General features: G+C 39.2%; 1 protein-coding gene across 3 annotated transcripts in view; it reads left to right on the top strand.

Annotated features, from left to right (window-relative positions):
• NFATC3 (nuclear factor of activated T cells 3) overlaps positions 1 to 21354 on the top strand; it is a 54986-nt gene that overhangs the window by 12271 nt on the left and 21361 nt on the right. For all 3 annotated transcript variants that reach the window (XM_032230423.1, XM_032230421.1, XM_032230422.1), the window contains exon 3: positions 10983 to 11145. In XM_032230423.1, the coding sequence (XP_032086314.1) occupies positions 10983 to 11145 (163 nt within the window). The remainder of the gene's footprint in view (positions 1 to 10982; positions 11146 to 21354) is intronic.

The following is a 21354-nucleotide window of genomic DNA, read 5'->3' as shown; positions in this document are numbered from 1 at the left end:
CCTGAAGTTAAACATCGACTCAGAGTGACTACATATATAGATTTTCTCCAGGAATTTTCTGGTTACATTGTTCTCATTCATATAAGGTCTTAAATGTGAAATAGGATGAGTAGCCATTTGATCTTAAATAAGATTAAATGTGCTTGCTAATTCTCTCTAGGATAAGCTGGGTTAGTGACCCCCATCTCAAAATAGTATGTGAAAGCTTCTTAGAAATCTGACTCTTTGTTTTAGCCTCTCTGGAGTGAGAATACACTAGGACAGCATACTTGGTATGGCTGGTTAATATTTTCTTAACTTGCAATAAGTAGCAGGCAAACGCAATAAATTGCCAAGCTTTGTGTTTTTAACTTTGCTTCTCAGTTTTTCTCACTTCTTTACATGGCTCATTCTTGTCAGATTCTGTATTTGGATGCTTGGGTGGCATGTTAGGAGGAAATATGGTTAGCTGCACAAATACCTTTCTTTAAACAATTGGTTTCCACTCCTTGGAAAAGATTGAATATATTATATTTTAATAAGAGGTGCAATCGGAGTTACACTGCTATCACATTGAAGGGCAGAAAGCAACTCCAGTGCTGCTTGTTTTTTTTCTTTTTTTTAATCTAGGACATTAGTTTCATAGAAATAAATTCAGGGAACTTTGCTCACTTCCAGAACTTAAAACTCATTCATTCATGTGACTCTTCCATACTTTCACACATCTCCGTGGCATTGTATTAGTTAAAATAAGTTAGCTTTAATACGGTTCATTAACCACAGGCTGTGAACATACTCTTACCCTAGTTCAGTTGTTTGTTTCATTGGTATCAAGTATTGGGCAAATAATTTAGGATAGGATATTTGGAATAAATGTATCAGTTTCTCTTGTAACAATTACATATTTGTCCTGTGTTTAAATGCAGTCTTCAGAAAAATTTCAGAAGGTAAGAAAACAAACAAAAACAAACAAAAAACACATTAAACTCAAAGTTTTTCCACTACGCAATTTTGTGGAATTCCTATGTATAAGTTTTAAAAAAAATAAGAACATTGATATCAACGTGGGAGCAGAGTCAAGAAAGATGCAAACGGTAATTAACATCCATTTAGGTCATAGTTAAAAGAAGGAAAATCTTGCAGTGTCCCACTGTCCCGTGAAAAAAATTGAAGGTAAAAAGAGCTTGGTTTTTGCAGCAAAGCAGTGATCTGAAAAATACCTTCACTTAAACACTTAAAAGAAATAAGGGTTTTAAAAGGCCTCCACAGTTCTCAAACTTGAAAATAATTAAAAGTCTCTGTGGAGATCTCAAGAGATCAAGAATATTTTTGAGCTATAAAATTTCTACTAATAAAGTGGTGGTGGTGGGAATAAATAACAATAATTTTAAGAGAAGAATAGAAAGCCTATAAGGAATCTATAGGGAATATTAAAGAGAGTCCAAACTTTTACAAGGGCCATTATAAGAAACTATTTCTTATTTTGAACTTCTAAACAGCAGATAAATAGTAAGCATGCATTCAAATTTGCTAAAAGATGTCATGTTTTACTTGAACATATAGAGGCTACGGAAACATTACTCAGGGGTTCCTTGAAACATAATTTTACCAGATGTCCTTTAAACTTGTATAATACTCTAATAGGGATTGTTAAATGCTATTGGTGTAAAAGGAATATTAAAATCAAGGCTAGTGCAGATAAATCAAAACTTTGCATTGGTGTCTTCACAGATGTTGTTAGAGGAGTGTTTTCTATTTTTTTTCAAGATGTTTTCTTTTTTTTTTATCTTCTGCTCTAGTTTCTGTTCATATAAATAGTTCCTGATTTTTGTTTCATGCTTGTTCTAATTATACTTGTTTTGCCTGCTTTCTTCCTTCATTTCACTGTTGTTACAATACATCAATGTTTCCCAATCTTGGCAACTTTTTAGTTTTAAAGTGTGGACTTCATCTCCCAGAATTCTCCAGCCAGCTGGGAAATAGTGGAGTTAGGAAACACTGATGTGTGTGATCAGAGATATTCAGGCTATGAGATTACAGGGTAGTGAAAACTAGGGACTGAGAATCTATTTTTTAAGATATTAAAGCCTGTCTTGAGTTGATCTTTGACTCCTGGTGACTACATGAAATTTCTTGGCAACAATATGAAAGTGATTTGCCTTCCTCTAGGGCAGCGATGGCAAATCTTTTTTGGCTCACGTGCCATAAATGGGGGGAGCTCAGGGGTGGTAGTGTGTGGGTGTGCCACACTCATAATGCAATGCACAACCGCCCCAGTGTGCATGTGCACACCAGAGGCGCTCCCCCCATTTTTTGCATGCTTTTTTTTGCCACCTCCCCAAGGCTCCAGAGGATTTATAGGAGCCTGGAGAGGGCGAAAACAGCCTCCCCGCCCCCCGGAAGTCCTCCGGAGGTTTCAGGGACCTTCAGGAGGCTTCCCTGAAGCCTCCGGAGCAGTCAAAATGACCCTCCGAGCAAACCGGAAGTCCGTTCCCGAACTTCTGGTTTGCTGGGGAACATGGACCTTACTTCATTTCCAAGGCATGTACAACTTTAAAGGTAAGAAATATCACTTTGTGCCTGTTGCGACGCCTGTCTTTTAGAACAATGCCCCTCCAGATAATCTGGAGGTCTCAACCCTGTTGGCCTTTTGCAAGGCATTAAAATCCTGGCTATTTGCCCCAGGTGCTTGGGACAGGAGGTTAAGCAGGGTCTGCTAGCTGACGTTTTAACTTTGTATGTTGCCCAAAATAACTGCTATAAGATGAGTGGCCACATAAATAGTATAAACAAACAAACCTGCTTGTGTCAGCAAGTACCAAGGCAATATCTTGGTTTCTTCATTTGTACTAACTGAATATTCCAAGTGATCTTCAAAGGCAATCCATATAGAGCAGTCTAATCAAATTAAAAGAGGCTTGCTGCTGGAGAGGAAAGCTATGGCAAATTTAGACAGCCTACTAAAAAGCAGAGACATCACCCTGCCAACAAAAGTGTGTATAGTTAAGGCTCTGGTTTTCCCAGTTGCAATGGATGGATGTGAAGATTGGACCATAAGGAAGGCTGAGCGCCAAAGAATCGAGGCCTTTGAACTCTGGTGCTGGAGAAGAGTCCTGCGAGTCCCCTTGGACTGCAAGGCGGTCCAACCAGTCAGTCCTAGAGGAGATCAACCCTGACTGCTCTTTAGAAGGCCAGAGCCTGAAGATGAAACTCAAATACTTTGGCCACCTAATGAGAAAGAAGGACTCACTGGAGAAGAGCCTCATGCTGGGAACGATTGAGGGCAGAAGAAGGGGATGACAGAGAATGAGATGGCTGAATGGAGTCACCGAAGCAGTAGGCATGAGCTTAAATGGACTTTGGAGGATGGTAGAGGACAAAGGCAGCTTTTGAAGTAGCCACACCTTTTCCAAATTTCATTCTCTTTGAAGTCATAGGTCCCAGATTTTGGATAAATTCTGTGAGTTTTCCTATTCGAAGTGCCTTGGTTCAAAAATTGTTGCCCTATGATGCACCATTTTGGCCATTTGAAAGTCATGACAATGAGGGGTTTTGTAGTCTATATAGTAGTTTAGGTAAGTGGTGCTAAGGGTGTGGATTAGCCTTGCGAGGTCTTTAAGCTGCAAAGAGTGATACAGTTGGTACCCTACCTAAGTCATACCCCTTCTCTATTGCCTCCTTCTGTCCATTCAATAGTAACCACAAGTCCAGAAGGATCAATATCTTGTGGAGCTACTCTTTCAAGGGGAAATACTATTCTATCTAAATACAGTACCAGCAATATCAAGAAACTTTGATGGACAGATAGTAACACTGATATGTTTGGATTCAACTTCAACCTATCACAGGCTGCAGGTTCTGAGTCAAGGCATTGTCAGCATCCCTGGTGTAACAGTGTATAATGCTACAACCAGCATACTGAAGATACCATAACCTTTAAACTGATGGATGACCTACTAAAATGGCTTTGTGTCCATGTTAAAACAAGTGACAAAATCCAGAGTTCCTTCCTCCTCCTACCCACAAGCTGGAACTGGCCACCCAAGGAATTGTAATTATTATAAGGCAGTGCCTCCAATCCATACTTGGGATGTAATTCTAATTAATTCCTAATTAACACAACTAATTGACATGGGTAAGGAGGTTCCGTAACTCTAGTGAGCTGAATGTCGGTAGGAATGAGCTTCTAGTAAGGTCACACTTGATGTTAAAATCCTAAGGCCGTGATGGCAAATCTATGGCACACATGCCACAGATGGCACATAGAGCCCTCTTTGCGGGCACACCAGCCGTTGACTCAGCCCAGCTCCACTGTGCATGCACACATGCCTTCCGCTGACCTGCTGATCTTCGGGTCTCTGTCACGCATGTGTGTATGGGGCACATAAGAGGGTTGTGCACGGGCATGCCCGGGGCGGGCTGCATGTGCATAGGTCGCTCACATTGCATTTTGGGGGTTTGCCCATTTGGGGCCTGGAAAGCCACCTGCACCAACCTGGAAGCCAAAAATGGGTGAGGGAGGGGCAGGGCGCATGGGCAGGGGACGCGCGCACATATACCACCCCGGGCTCAAGCGCGCGGGGGGGGGGGCACTTGCATTGCATTTTGGGGTTTAGCATGCATGCTCTTTGAGCACTCCAGAAAGATCAGCCATCAGTGTCCTAAGGGGAGGAGTGACGTTTAAGGTAAATCCATCAGGAGCATGGAAGCATCTGAAAACAATTGGGAAGCCAGTGCTCATAGGACAAGGAACTCCACAATTCAACCTGGCAAATCCCTTTTGAATTCTTATCAAGAAAACTGTGGGCATGACTCAGACATGTGAGATCATTTGTGTGGCAGAAAATGAAATCCTCCGGTTAGAATGTGTTGCCCAAGTTAATGAGTACATTCACACTTCATAAATAGTTCTGGAAATGATGGTACAGTTAGAACAATGTTGCGGTGAGATTTGCTCTTTGCTGGTGATGGTAATAACAGAGGAATTCCTCATCCCCCCCCCCCCCCCGAATATTCAGATAGAATGAAACAAAGAACAAAGTTAGGAAAACATACAATTGTCACAGTGGAACTGACGCATATTAAATTAAATTAAAAACAAGAAAATGAGAGAAATGTTTTAAGCACTGAGACATCCGGTAAACTTTCAGCTCATGAGATTAATCATTGCAGAGGTTTATGCATGAAAATAAGATTGAAAGAACATAGAAATACTATTGAAGTGCTTTACAAAGAGGAGTATAGAATGACAAGCATTTGTAGACAGAACTATGCCCACTAGTAGGAGAGACAGTAAGGCAGCTGTCAAACGGAAAAGCATCAAGGACAGATGAAACCTTCTGTTTAAAACTGCAGCCTGCAGGCAAAAAAAGGTGGGGGAAATATAGCATCTTTATATTAGAGACCATGGAACAGGATTGTTTAACATATGCATAAAGGAACAGTATATCTAAGTGGAATGTCTTGCCTTCAGAAGTTGTGAGTGCTGCATCACTGGAGGCTTTTAAGAAGAGGTGTCTTTTAAGCAACTTGTCTGAAATGGTACAGGGTTTGCTTGAGCAGAGAGTTGGATTAGAAGATCTCTGAGGTCCCTTCCAACACTGATACTCTTTGTTCTATATATCCTTACCAAAAAAAGGAAATGAAAGAGAATGGAAATTTCTAAACTTTGTTCCCAGATAATGTCCCGGTTGATATCTCTGGAGAGTTGTGGTTTCAACACAGGCCCAGCGTGGTGTTAATTGTGAAGGTATTAGACTGTAAGCGAGGAGACCCAGGTCCAAGTTCACCCTCAGCCATGAAAAGGCACGGAGTGGTTTTGGGTTAAGGCCTGTCTCGCTCAGCACAACCTGCCTCACTGTAGTCTAATCAGGGGGTACCAATGTTTGAAAAGCGCTTTAAATCCCATTTTAATGAACATGTAAGACTCAACATGGTGGCGAGAATTCCAGAATTGAGTTTTCACAAAAGAAACTGTCTCTTATCTAAAGCCACCATTTGCCTCATCTCCGGCAGAAGGTGTCTGAAACTTGATGGGCTTAGAGATGAAAATCAGCACTTTCAGTTGCTCTCAAAAACAGTGGTAGAGTTGCAGTCTAAAACATGCTGCAGAATTGAACATTTCCCCTTAGACTCAAATTCCAGCATCCATAGGCTTTGCACTCAAAACAATAATATATACTCAAAACTCAAAATATATACAAAATTGTTTATTTTTAATGTGTGTTCTCTTTGAACACAGTGGTAGAATTTCGAACGTACCTGTGCGTATGTGACACTTTATTTCTGTTAGTTCTGCATGTTGGAGGATATCTACTGTTCTGTTAGGATCTTCTTAAACATGCATAGACTGTGTTGATAGCCAAACTATCATTACCACATCCTTGGTTTACTCCCTTGATGGCGAACCTACGGCACGTGTGCCAGAAGTGGCACGTGGAGCCATGTCACCTGGCATGCACGGCATTGCCCATTCCTCTTCCAGGTTTCTGGTGCGCATGTGTGCATGACGATCAGCTGGCTTTTGTGTGCACGGCAGTGCCAGAAACTGAAAGAGCTGGTCTTCCATTTTCCAGCATGAGCATGCATGCCGGCCAGTAACTGGAAGTCTAGCTGGCCGGTTTGTATGCTCCCGCCGGAAGCCGGAAGTGCATTTTACGGTATGTGCATGCCCCCTGGGTAGTTCCTCTTCCGGGTTGTGGCCCAGATGAGCGAGTGCACTCCCTTTTCGGCACTTGGTGCCAAAAAGATTCGCCATCACTGGTTGACTCCATTAACCTAATTCTGGAGTTTCGCAAATAAGGAGTATCCCCATAAGATTAGGTTCATACCAAAGGCTAAGCCCCCCTCCCCATATCATGTAAAATTAAAACTAACCAAGCTTGATGGGCTACTCCTATAACATTGAGACGTCTGGTTTTTGGCTCTCTGCAAGTTGACAACATTTTCTTTTCTCTTTTTCCTCCTCTTCACTCCCCAAATATAGAAAGTTCAAAAGAGATTTGGCCAGCAAACATCCTTCTGATGTGCATGATAAGGAAAGGGGTGCACCACAAGTGATACCTGACAGATGTTCTCCTTTTATCAGACGTGTGCAGGGAGTTAACTGTTATTTACTACTTTAAAAATTGTTAATTGCTCTTTAGTTTTTTTTTTTTTTAAAAAAGACTTAGAAAATACTAGAAGGAAAGAATAGAAGGAAAGTTTGCAGTGTAAAGACCAAAAAGGGAAAATGGATTGGGCAATCAGGAAAAAACAATATTGGCTAATAACTATACAGTTCTTCTAAGTATTCTTTTGGTTAAGGAGGTTGAAACCTAAAACCTTTTTTAAGATGACAGACGAATTGATCCTAACGGACATGTGGAGAAGCTTGCACCCAAAAGAAAATATACTTTTTATTCCAAGCCCCATAAATCATGGTCGAGGATCAACCTGGTATGGATGAACAAGGAAGTAGGGAAAGGGATAGAGAAGATAAGAGCCAAGGTGGCGCAGTGGTTAAATGCAGCACTGCAGGCTACTGCTAGATCAGCAGGTCAGCGGTTCAAATCTCACCGGCTCAGGGTTGACTCAGCCTTCCATCCTTCCGAGGTGGGTAAAATGAGGACCCAGATTGTTGGGGGCAATATGCTGACTCTCTGTAAACCGCTTAGAGAGGCCTGAAAGGCCTATGAAGCGGTATATAAGTCTACTGCTATTGCTATTGCTATAAAAGATAAGAGATTTCCCCAAATATGTGGGCAGACCATAACCCCCTTGAAATAATATGGAGGGGCCAAAGAAAAAAGAAGAGAAGATAATACAATAATACAATAATACAAAGCAGAATTGGAAGGGACCTTGGAGGTCTTCTAGTCCAATCCCTGCCTAGGCAGGAAACCCTATACCATTTCAGACAAATGGCTATCCAACATCTTCTTAAAGACTTCCAGTGTTGGGGCATTCACAACTTCTGGAGGCAAATTCTGTTTCACTGATTAATTGTTCTAACTGCAGGAAATTTCTCCTCAGTTCTAAGTTGCTTCTCTCCTTGATTAGTTAAACCCCCAGACATTAACCCCCCAGATTTTAAAGGAGAAGGAATATACACAAAGGATCACTCCAAATTTTGAGTTAGCAATTCAGATATTTCTTGTGACATTACAATGGAAAGCTATGAGTAGCTGTGTCTACAGAAAGGAACCTGAACAAAAATTTCATATCTAGATTATTCACCAATAATGTATATAAATTATTCAGCTATGTTGAGTAAACGTAGCCTACAAGTATATTTGTTGACCAAGCGATAAGTGCTCATACAAGTTGAGGACTTTCAAAGTGCCGACACATGTCTTAGAAAAATAAACACTTTATAAAGTATATAGATATTAAGAAGTTAAAACATTTACACATAGCTGTATTTGTTCATCTAGTGTTTTAATTCAGTTCCTTATTAATGGCAAACATATTAACATTTTAAAATTGAGATAAAACACTGAATCATTAAACATGGCTTTTGATTTTAAAGCCACAATTAAGTTTTCCTAGATTCCTTATGAAGTAGGAGTTTCTTCTATTTTATCCTGCCTATGTTTCCCAGCTGAGTTCTCCTGACATTTTTTGTACCTTGGTTGCATCATCTCTGATCACGTTTGAAACTGACTTTTATTCAGTTAAAAGTACACCAAAGAGCTAGTTACTAATCAGTTCTTAAAACCTCAACATTTTACTTGGCTAAAGTTTCCAATGTCAGTTAAAAAGCAACCTGGCATTTGACCCTTTAAAATTGGACTGTTTAAGAAAAAAACTTCAGAAACCTGAAAGATCTCACTGGCTATTCGTTTTTTGAGCAACTGATACGGTTTCAGTTTGTTTCTTACGTTGGCAAATGTAGAAAAAACAACCCTGGCTTAACAAGCCTAAGAAAACTCCTTCGATGTTCACAATAGCATGGTTCAAAGCAAAAAGCCCAAGATCGAGATTAGAAATCTTGAATGGTGAAAAGTTTTGTGGTTGGTCATTTGGCCACCAGATATTTTGCTCTGAAGCGCAGCAGGTTCTCTAACTAACTGAAGTTAAATCTGTCACAGGAAAAGGGTACAGTGATGTGCAGGTGCAGGCAACTTACTGTTTCTACTCGATCATCCCCCTTTTTTTAAACGAAGGATTTACTGATTAATTTCCTTTTAGAGGTTATGCAATGGATGCAGATCTAATCGTACTTGATTGATACAATCCATTAGCTAGATATCTAAAAGAACCAGTTCAATGGGAATGTTTTGTTTGTTTTGCCTGACTTAATGCATCAGTTTCAGTTTAACTACCAGTTTCTCAATAGTACACCAGGGCATCATTACTGATTTCTCTAATCCTGGGCACAAGAAATATCAATAACAATAAAGCCACATCAGTGCTACACCTGGTGGTTATATTACAAACTTTCCCTGTGAAAAGAACCTGATTGCATCATCTTTATTGGCAAATCCTTTTTTGTACCTTTGTTTTGGCACCTCTATTTATTTATTAGGGTTTTTTGGTGTTTTTTTTTTGACCTTTTGAAAGTTCCATTCTCCAAGAAATGGTGAATATTACGTGTTACTATTAATGCAGCCACTATATCTGTACCAGTGCTCTTTTTTCCACTAGTTTATAAAGCAGATCTTGGATTCTCTTTCATATTTCATGCCCTAGCAGTCCAGATTCCCCCCCCCCCGCACCCGCCCCGCTTTCTTTTTAAAGATATATTTGAAATCCTCTTTGATTTTCCATCTTCTGCAGTTTGGAAAAGGGTGAATGATTGACTAGTTCCTTGATTTGGTAAGAAGCGCGTTAGTAATTCTACTTTTAACCTGGAAAAACTCTCTGGCGATTGTGTTAAATAAGGAGGACGTCGCTTAATTTTAGAAGATAAGTTTAAATAAACCAGACAACTATGAAAGCCAAGCTGTAGCAGTTTAGGATCTATTGAGGGGAAAGTCGATCTTGTACAGATTCAGATTAGATTATTGTTAGCCAGTGTCTGCTTATGCTCTGAAATTAAGGGTTATATGTTCATTAGCGGTAGTCTTTCCATTACTTCAGAGATAGGAGTCTTACAACCTAGTCATAAATATTTTGGAATAATACAGAATGTTTTCTCAGCGAAGTGGCTCTCTGCATTTATTGTCTTTGTAGTGTGAAATGTTCTTTAATAATGGTTGTTTCTGCTAACTATCACAATTCGAATGCAAGCTCGTTGTTCGTGCCACGCTGTGTTTAAACTGTTTCTTTAAAAATGGACTTGAAATGCTTATCTGCCTCCTTTGCTAAGGTTGCATTAGGCACTTTCTCATGTTATCACAGTACAATATGCTTAAATCCTAGCTCGCTAGCTAATCTTTTTATTTTTAATATTTATCTTTCCCTGCAACAAGAATCCTGTGTAGCTGGTGGTAGCTTGATGTTCCATTAACACATGCTTAATGCGTGTGCATAACAACAATACTGCAATTCATATAGGATCTTTGTAGAGGGATAGTAAAACTGAATGAAAGGAATTCCACAGATAGTTCACTTTGGTGTGCTCGACAAAGGGCTTAAATGCTTCTGGAAAGTTATGAGTTAGGTCATTCAGAGTATCATGCGTGCAGATAGTGCAGGTTTATGAAATATGCCACACTTTTGTAATAGAGTTTTAGTCATAACTCTGCCTCTTCATGCGTAGGAGAGCTATTAGAGTCTTAGGGGGAAAAACAGTTGATGCAAATTTGTTTCTATTTTCCCCCCCTTGGCCCTTCACATCTGCTTTCTTCTTGCTGGTAACTAATATTTGTTAACATAAAACAATTATAATTGAATTATTTCAAAAATAAATTAAAATAACATTTAATATGGAAAAGACAGTCTGTTTAAATCTTTGTTTAAAACACTTCACAGCTTTATTACTATATTTATAGTGTTATCTCCAAAAAAATGTGGACATTGAAAGGGAGGTTAGAAAAAGATTATATTTGTATTGAAATATGTGCACTTCTTGGTTTTAGCACATCTTCATTGCCGCCTCTAGACTGGCCTTTACCCATACAATATGGGCAGTGTGAACTGAAAATAGAAGTACAACCAAAAACTCATCACAGAGCACATTATGAAACGGAAGGCAGCAGAGGAGCAGTAAAAGCATCTACTGGTGGTCATCCTGTAGTCAAGGTAAGAGATGCTAATATGTGGCTTTTCTGTGAATCCCATTTCCCCCTGCTGTAGTGGTATGTGGGAATGGCCTTGGGAGGCAGGATGAAGACTCTGCAGCCTAAGCCATGGTCTTTCTCCTGCCCCCACTGTCATCCCCAAATATCATTATACCTACATGTTCTTGGTTAGAATAAAAACAATTGTCTACAGGAATGAACAGTGTTTGGATAGAATTATGTCAGAACTCTGAAGAGTGCTGGCTTATTATTCATGAGCAAGTAGGCCTGCTAATTGCTCTTAACTTGCTACTTCTGTTATTGCTACTTCATTTAAAGTAATTTCATTTTCTAGGAACATAGCCAGATCTCCTTGTTAGTTGCTGACAATATCAGAAGCTGCGGCCTAAAGTTTACTTACTTATAATTTATGGCTTGCTTAGAAATGACAAGAAATTTGCACATAACACTAAGGTGAAGTCATTCTTGGGCACAGAAGTATACTTGCTATGAATGAAAACCCAAAATTCTGATTTGTGCATATTTTGGTCATTGATATTTTGTGTAGGCATTAGCAGACATGTATTATCACAGTCAGTCAATGCAAATGGTGGTTGTTTCCAGGAGCAAGTACGCTTTTATTACTATGATACTTTCCCTTGTTCCAACACGTGAGAGGGAAATGGAAAGATACGGTAGCATGAATATAGTCTGCACACAAATGGTATTTAGTAGAGCAAGGTGCAAGTTTCTTGACAAGCAGTAGCCAACAGATTTAACGTTGCCCTTCTACCTATGTGCCTAAACAGGAGATTGAATATTTTTTCATAATACTTAAGTAAAACATTAGGTATAAACCAGAGTGTAAAGCACGTGTTCCCTTGATCATAAAATGAGGTAAGTAGGTGAATGCCAAACAAATACTTAGTTTGTATGTGCTAAACATTAACAGGCTTTGTAATATTCAGGCAAACATTAAAATAGCCAGTGATTGCAGACTGTATTTTTCTACACGGTGCATAGTTTTGTTGTAAGCATGGGCTTTTAGACATACTGCACTGAATTGGTTTAATAGATAATCCAATACAACTTTACAGTACTTGGAATTAAGTACAGTTCTGTTCACTGGAGTTTATTTCCTTATACATGAGCCTGGGACTCAGTGTTGATTGTGGCCAAATCTGAGCTTATCTTGTTATGTAATAATTGAAATAAAAATTAGAAAATGAAATCCTCCTTTTATTATAGTATTAAAACTGTAATATGCTAAAATGATTTTATCTTGCATCTGACAATAAATGCCCTTTTAGCATGAGGATCTTAATGCTTCATAGTTAACATATCCCGTTTAATTTAAATCATTATCATATTACTCAAAACAGTTTTGCTAAATCTTTATTATTTTTTACGAACTTTGTGATAAATGGTTATTAAAGTGTACAATTGGACTGGGGTATTTGCTGACTGAAGACTCACGTGAAGACCAACATTTATGTGTTGCATACAGTGTGTATTTTTTTCCATTTCTCCTTTTGATGGAAAACAGAGTATTATAGTTCGTCTAGAAGGAAGTTGGGACATGCAAGTCACATTTATATATGTGTGCATTATTTTGTGAAACGGCAATTCATTTGCAAGTAACATTATTGAATCAACAGTTTTAAGGAGTTTTTTTGTAATAGTGATTGAGCTACCTAAATATTGTGATATTAGATATATTAAGATAAACAATGCATGAAAATCTTTTTATATAGCAATTGTTTATTATTTTGGGGTTCTTTTTGGAAATATGAAGAGATCTGGGAATTCTTGTCTGAATCTTGCAAGATTTTAGGTGGGAATACCATAGTTTATGAGATGCAGTGGTTTTGCAAGGTTTATACAATAATCTGAACCTCATGTATAACAGCTGCTTGACATTGCTGGTATGTGTAAGTATATATTATTGTATATTATTGTTCCAAAGAAATAGGCTTAGAATTGTGGAAGAGAAATTACATATCAATAGTGTGTTTTTCTGCATAGAACATCTTTGATTTTAAAAAAGAAAGGTTTCTTTGGGGGAAAAGGGTAATATTGCGAGTATTGCTAAGTAACTGATAGACATGAATGGTTCTTTTCTGGAGCAGTTGATGAATTTTTCACAGAGCTGTAGTAATAATGGGGATCTTTAATGATCCAATATCATCAGAAGTCATAACTTCTGATGAAGTTTCTAGAAATGGAATATTTAATAAATGTATAGGAAATATTGTTGAAAATGGAAAGAGGATATGGTATCTTGAATGTAATCCTGGTTGATAGGGAAGAATTCATTGATGAAACATAATTGTCAGAAATATTAAAAGGAAATGTGACCATGTTATGTGAAGTCCAAAATACAGAAGGCGTTGGATATTCAAGACTTTGGATATCTGTTTACAAAAGTATAAGGACATTTTGAATAAAATTCTTGGTAAGAAATTCTGAAGACCCCTGAAAATTGAAATATGTGAAGATACAGCTGCAATCTGTTCCCATCAGAGAATAAAAATGAGGATGTTCAAAGAAGCCAGTATATGATACCTTAGTAAGAACCACTGAGCTGATGGAACTTAAAAGGGCCTGTGTCACATTAAGGAAACTCAAAAGTCCATGGAGGGGAAAAAAAGGCAGGTATTGTAGGTGATGAGTAGGTTGCGGTCAAATGCATCATCAGTTTGGAATCTCTACATCTTAAATCCACCGCCCCCTCCCCGTTGAACTCCATTGACTCTTATCTGGTGCCAATTTCCCTTGGCTGGTAGTAGATCAGATTCTTGTGTATAGGTAGCATGAATAAACTTGTAGTTCTTTTGAACTCTATCCTGGTTCCTGATTTCTTGACAGATATCTTCCAAATAAAAACGTTAGGAAGACCAAAGATCAACATGAAGAATAGTTATGAATAATTAAAAAAAGGAAGAAAAAGTGCTTCCTAGGCTATATTAGATGACGTTTGAAGATGATGATACTTAAAGAAGATAATTTATGTCAACTGTGACAAAGACAAGCTTTGCCAACCTAAAGGGTGATTTGTACCCATTATAAGCAAAGGGATGATTTCATGCCTCTTTAAGAGTTTGATTATACACTTAGGAACTGAAGAGCTTTCAAATATTATCTCAGAACTATTATCTATAATGCATGAGAGACAATGGAGAATTAAGTTATGTCTTCAACTTCAAAAATGGGATAATTATGAATGTGGAAATTTTTAGAAAGCCTGCAAAAATGGCATTTTAGAATAAAAAAAATGGCATTTTAGAATAAAATATCAGTGTTCATGTGTGAATCATTGTATTGTTTACAAGAATTAAAACATTCTTAGAAAAAAAATATTCCAGGCCAGATCTCTCACTGATCCCAGATAATGAGAATGGCTTAAACATAGTTCTTTAATATTGTACTAGCAAAGCATTTAACAGCCTCTGTTTTTAAAAAAAATAAAAGTGACCTTATTATTGATAACGTTGCTATAGTATTTGGAGCGATGGATGGTAAAGCAGCTGTAGTAAGCTGATGCTTATTAATTGATCTATATCAATCGGTCCTGTGTATTAAAATAAATAATGTGGCAGAGGCTGTGGATGGTTTGCTTATTAAATGTACATACAACACAGAGGTAGAGAGGCCTATCAATATTATTGAAAACAGACTCACATTAAAAAAAATGAAGCTGGGGAAAAAGGGTTGCAATAAGCAAGATAAAATTCACAGAGGGGAGGAAAAAGCTAAATCTTATTTATTGGGTAAAATTTATTGAGCCAAATCTTAATTGGCATGTAACTAATATGAATTATCAGCATAATGCGGCTGTTAGAATTGCTAACAAATTCTTTTTATAAAATAATTTCCTTTAAAATTAGAGATTGATTGCAGCCATCCTTGTTTTGCAATTTTATTAGAATGTGCTCTTTCAATTTTATCAAACCTTTGACCCATTCTGTCCAGAAACATAGCTGAAAGGTATTCCAACATTTGTCCTGAGGATATCTGCTTTTCCCCCTTTATCCTCCAACTTTAATGTCCAGCCTTTAAAGTGTTCATATCATTAAAAAAAATGGAAGAAATCTCTATTTTCCCATGAGCCAATATCTTCCAAATAATTCAAAATTATAATTACAAATCCTTCTGGCCTTTTAATCTATTGTTGACTTTTCAAAATCTACATACTTAGCACCCTTTTGCTGCATAGTCCCCCCCCCCCAAATTATATATATATATATATATATATATATATATATATATATATATTTAAATTTTCAAACCAAATTTACACCATCACTTTTTCAGGAGATGGAAATTCACCCAATGAACAGAGTAATATCTTGCCAGTCCAAAGAGTCTTAATCTCTTCAATATGCAAAATAAAAATAAAAATCCAAAAAAGTGTTTAAGATGTAAGAATCAATCAAGCTTAATGTAAAGGCTGCTTTGTGAATATGTCTTTAATGTAGTCTCAACTTTCAGTCACTCCATTCATCAACTGACTGCGAAAACAGCAGTTTTTGTGATCTGCTCACAAGGAGCTGCTCCCTAGAGTCAGGTGGATGATATTAAGGATCTTTCCTTTGTTCCCAAGAGGTCGTCCAGTGATGAGTCACCTTGCAAAAGATGTCTTGATACCCAGCAAAACCAGTGAAGCATAACTCACCCACAGCACTTACAGGAAACCTTTTAGAATTGTTAGTAAATTCTAAAGCAGGATTAATTATAAAAAATATAATTCTGTTCTATATTAGTTAGTCATAGAAAACTGAAATGAAAGAGTGATGAAGAGCGTATTTTAGAAATGTGTAGGTTATAATAGTAGCGTATCAAACAGTGAAATAGAAATGAATTCCAGAAGTATGAACTGCACAACAGAAACCTGTGCTTGGTGGAGTTTTAAATGCAAGAGCTGTTGCACAGGGGCAGTCCCACTCCCTTGGCAGAAGCAGACCTTAATTTAGTTTAGGGGTGTCCAATCTTGGCAACTTTTAAGACCTGTGGATTTCAACTCCCAGAATTAGCCAGCCAGCAAAGCTGGCTGGGTAATTCTGGGAGATGAAGTCCAGGGTTCTTAAAGTTGCTAAGATTGGACACTCCTGATTTAATGGCATGGAGAACTGTTATGGCTGGGATATCTCCCGCTGCAGTAGATATTTAAGTATTTTGTCATATTCTTAGCTAAATGTCTATGGAAGATCTCAGCCATCCAGGTCATGGTAGTCCCAAAGGTGCTTTCTCAAGAGGCAACTGGATTTCCTTTGTTTTTCCTTGAAGAGGTTTTGCTTCTCATCCAACTGAACTGAAGAAGCTTTGTGGATGAGAAACAAAACATCTTCAAGGAAAAACAAAGAAAATCCAATTGCCTCTTGAAAAAGCACCTTTGGGACATATTCTTGGTCTTTCACAACGTCTGCTGGGCCTGCCTTCTTGACTGTTAGACTGTTGATCAGTCTCCTGCCAGGGCCAGATTTCACATGTTGCGATAGACAAATCTTCTACATCACTGAGACTCAAAGATTTATCAATTAATCAATTACCCTCACCTGGTTTGACTTGACTGCGCGTTGACTGGACTGTGGCCACTGTGTATTACAAGTACTTGCAGCCACAGGTGAGAGGTGAGTGTCAGGTGGGGACCAAAGATGAACCAGCAGCCTTAAAAAGGGCGCAGCAAGCCCCTCCACCAGCAGTGCCATCCCTCCCTCATATACATACCCCTATCAATCTCCAAGAAAAAGAGTATGGAAAAATAAGCCTTAAGTTCCCTGAAAGTTTTGAGAATCTTTTGAAAGATTCCAGGCATTGATGATAAAACTGGAAGGTAGAAAATATGGAAGATAGTAAAATATAGATGCGGATAGTAAAAGGTGGCTCATTGGCTAAGACACTGAGCTTGTCGATCAGAAAAGTTGGCAGTTCAGTGGTTCAAATCCCTAGTGCCGTGTAACGGAGTGAGCTCCCATTACTTGTCCCAGCTTCTGCCAACCAAGCAGTTCGAAAGCATGTAAAAATGCAAGTAGAAAAATAGGAACTACCTTCGGTAGGAAGGGAACAGCATTCCGTGCGCCTTTGGCATTTAGTCATGCCAGCCACATGACCACGGAGACATCTTCGGACAGCGCTGGCTCTTCGGCTTTGAAACGGAAACAAGCCCCGCCCCTAGAGTCGGGAACGACTAGCACACATATACGAGGGGAACCTTTACCTTTAGAAGATGGATAGTTTGCTTATGGCATTACTATGTGTCTATTTTCAAGCACGTGTGAAGACAGCATCCGTTCCAAACAGTTAGAAGAAAGTCATGATATTCCCCGACACAAGAAAAAGCTAGTCCAAAAAATAAATAAATGCAAACTCTTCTCGCAGATCAGTTTCTTTTGAGCATCTGTAAAAAAATGTACCGGATGTAACAGTGACCCAGATTTGAGAAGCCCAGTGAATTTTTATATTGGGCAAGCATTAGGCAGGTTTGAGTTTTTCCTGTTCAATGAATCATTGAAACATTTCTGTCAGGGAGAAAGCTTGTGATATGTTAGTTAATTGAGAAACAGTTAAAAGGCAATACCACACTTCTCCTGCTTTGTGGTATGCAAGTGAGAACTGGGTATGTCAAGAGAAAAAGACAAAGTATTGTAAAATGAGAGAACCTAGTGTGTGAAATACTTGATATGTGACCAGAAGTATAATGGAGGACTTAACGGAAATTTTAACTCAGAAATTGAATGTAGCACGTACCTTATCACAGCTCTTTGTTATATGTTCAAACAGTTCCTTTATTAATCAGCTTCTCTGTCACATTTAGTGTTCGTTCTTCAGATAATTTTGATATAGTGCTACAAAGTGGATCTTATCTCTAGTTGCCCTTGCTTTTTGGTGGTTATTCATCTCATGTTTATTCCCCTCTAGAGATCTCTAAAAGCTCCATAACTGGACTATTTTAGGGCTAAATAGGTATGATGTAAGTTTGAGAAACATACCTGCTGTGTGCACGTTCCTTAAAATTTAAAAGTCAGCTTTTAAGTGTCTTGAAAAGACATTATTGCAATCAGAGTGTAATCTGTAAACCCATTTTTAAATAGAATAGAGCTGGAAGGGACCTTGGAGGTCTTCTAGTCCAGTCCCTTGCTCAAGCAGGAGGCCCATATCTTTTTTCTGTTTTCTTTTCTCTATTTCAGTTTTTATTCCGGTTACTATTTGCTTTAATATTTTTTTTTTAAAAAAAAATAGATTTTAGCAAAGTATCTTCTGCTTTTCTTTCATTTTCCCATTTTTCATTTGATTCTACCTTTTCCCGTGCCTCACATACATGTTGTTGGGATTTTTGGTGGTTGGAATCTGTATGTATGGGATTAGATGTCAGCGTTCCAAATATCACCCAGAATTAAATCAGAGTCTAAGGCATAGCTTTCATCAAAGTTCTAATTTAATAAGAGAGGCATGTTGGTACAATCTGTGGAAAACCCGAATCTGAAAGCTTCCTGGGGTTCCCACCCAGTTGAAAATTCCTGATTTTGTCCCCACACCCACAAGTCCATCACATGGTCCAATCTTCCTCTGCCACGCTGGCATTTCCACCCATCTAGTTCTGGTCAGGTGCAGAGGTGCGGAGACAAAGGAAGTCCTTGGGCTTCTAGAAAGGAATGTTTTATTTTGACAACAACACATTCTACAATTCTACTTCTTACTATTCCCCCTCCCAATTACCCTACTAATGAAACAGCATAGTAAAATAATAGAGAGAGAGTGGCAGGCCAAAGATCCTAAAAGGAATATGACTGCAGGCCTGACATTAGAATTTAGGGAGTTTGCAAGAGAATTGCTAGAGCGATGCTGAGGGACCTGTTTTACGTGGAACCCCAATGTTTAAATATTAGCTTGCTTTTTCCTGACTTGCCTTTTACGTTTTCAAGATCATTTTTTTTTCTTTAATGCTGCCTTACCCAGGTAGTTCTCGACTTACAACAGTTCATTTAGTGTCTGTTCAAAATTATAACGGCACTGGAAAAAATGACTTAATGGCTATTTTTCACAACCATTGCAGCATCCCCACAGTCACGTGATCAAAATTCAGATGCTTGACAATTGACTCATATTTATGATGGTTGCAGTATCCTGGGGTCATGTGATCCTCTTTTGTAACTTTCTGACAAGGAAAGTCAATGGAGAAACCAGATTCGCTTAACAACCGGGTATTAATTTAACAACTGCAGTGATTCACTTATATGTTATTCATTGAGAAGACAGGTTGACAGATGGGTTAATGTTTGCTTACATGGACAGATATACATAATTTTAAAATTCCTTTTAACTCTTCTCATTTTCTAACTTTTGAAGCCCAGTTAGGCAGGCTCTGTATATGCACTTAGGGCTACCATATCTGGCTCCAAATATTGAACAATTACCAGATAGCAGCAAGGAGATACTTTTTGATGATATCTGGTGGCTGCTTAGAATTTATTTAGTCATTCCTGGCACTCAACTCCACAAGAATCTGGACAGCTTACAACATTAAAAGCAAGAAATCAACAAAACAATAGGAACAAAGTCAATGCAAGTCTAGAAGAAATAGGATACTCAGATAAAAAGTTTCAGGGATGCTGCTCCAGAGGGCAGGTGCAACAACAGAAAAGAAATGCTTTCCTAGGTCCTGATGGATGGAATTGTTTGATCAAGAGTACCTAGAGCAGATCCAGATGCTTGATCTTATAAGATGGGCAGAGGCTATTGAGGTAGGTGGTCCCTTAGATAACCAGGGCCTATGCCATGAAGGGCATACCCGCACAGCCTCCAGACACTGGGAAAAGACATTGGCAAAATCTCTAGGGTGCCTAGGGCAGTGAAGGCAAACCTTTTTCCCATCGCACGCCAAAAGCAGGGGGAGTGCAGGGGGTTGTGTGCAGGTGTGCCCACACCCATAATGCTATGCATGTGACACCCCCCTCCCGTGTGCATGCATGCGTGACCCCCCCCCTCCTCCATGCTTTTGATGTGCAATGGACCTGTTTTTCGCCCTCCCCAGGCTCCAGAGGCTTTCTAGGAGCCTGGGAAGGGCGAAAGAAGCCTCCCACATTCCCCCCGGAGGCCCTCTGGAGGCTTCAGGCTTCCCTGAAGCCTCCAGAGCACGAAAAATGGCCCCACAGGCAAACCGGGAGTTCAGGAATGGACTTCCGGTTTGCCTGTATGGCTGGTTTTCGCCCTCTGGAGCGAAGCCTCCGAAGGGCGAAAAACAGCCTTAAAAGAAAGCTGAAGTCAGCTGGCCAGCGTGTGCATGCGTGCTGCAGCTGACAGGGCAATGCCATGCGTGCCCTAACAAATGGCTCTGCATTCCATCTGTGGCAGGTGTGCCATAGGTTTTCCCTCACGGCCCTAGGGTTAAGTTGTATAGTTGACATCCAAGATAGCCTCATTCAATGGTTTCATGTGAAGGTTAAAAAAAAGGGTCAAGGGCATTGAGTCTTGTGGCATCCCTCAAGTAAAGATCACAGGCTCAATCTCTCTGACTTGTCAATACCAACTCCCTGCGGAGAAAGGAGGAGGACGACTGCTACATGGTGGCCTCCAGTTACAGTCTCTGCAGAAGTATGCTATGATCACTGACTTCAGGAAGAACCAGGATCAACATACTATCTTCATCCTGGCCTTGCCAAAGGTCATCAGCAGAAGCAATGAGTGCTGTCTCAATTCTGTGCACCTAAAAGATTCAAGAACTTTATAATACAGAAGTCTCAAGTACAAAAAAGTTCTTTTATTTAATACTAGCTGATAACCCGGCGCTGCCCGGGTATTTATTTATCCCAGCCTTCCTTCCATGAAGGTCGCCACAATTTCTAATGTTGGATTTTTCCCCCTTACCAGAGGGAGTCCCCTTGTGGAGTACTGTGAAGCCATTACCATGGCAACTCCACAGCTCTGTACGGTAGAAGCCATTTTAAGGTACAACAGGCTGCATCTTAACAGAATACACCCCCCCCCCCAGACACAAACACAAGGGTGGTTAGGGGTGTCTTACCCCCCACAGTATTGGTTTCCAGAGAGTAAGTCATCTGTGTACCAAGTTTGGTTGAAATTGCTACACACACACACACACACACACACACACACACAGAGTCAGCCTCTGTTTTGCTGCTTGCTTTTTGGCTGCCATTGAAACGGGGAGGGAGGGCATGGTATTTGGGTGTGGGAAATAATCTGTACAGGAGGACTGTTAATTGGGAGTTGT

Source organism: Thamnophis elegans, chromosome 14, assembly GCF_009769535.1.
Source record: "Thamnophis elegans isolate rThaEle1 chromosome 14, rThaEle1.pri, whole genome shotgun sequence".
NCBI classification, from domain to species: domain Eukaryota; kingdom Metazoa; phylum Chordata; class Lepidosauria; order Squamata; family Colubridae; genus Thamnophis; species Thamnophis elegans.
Note: the sequence above shows the minus strand (reverse complement) of the source record. Positions and strands in the feature narration are given on the sequence as shown.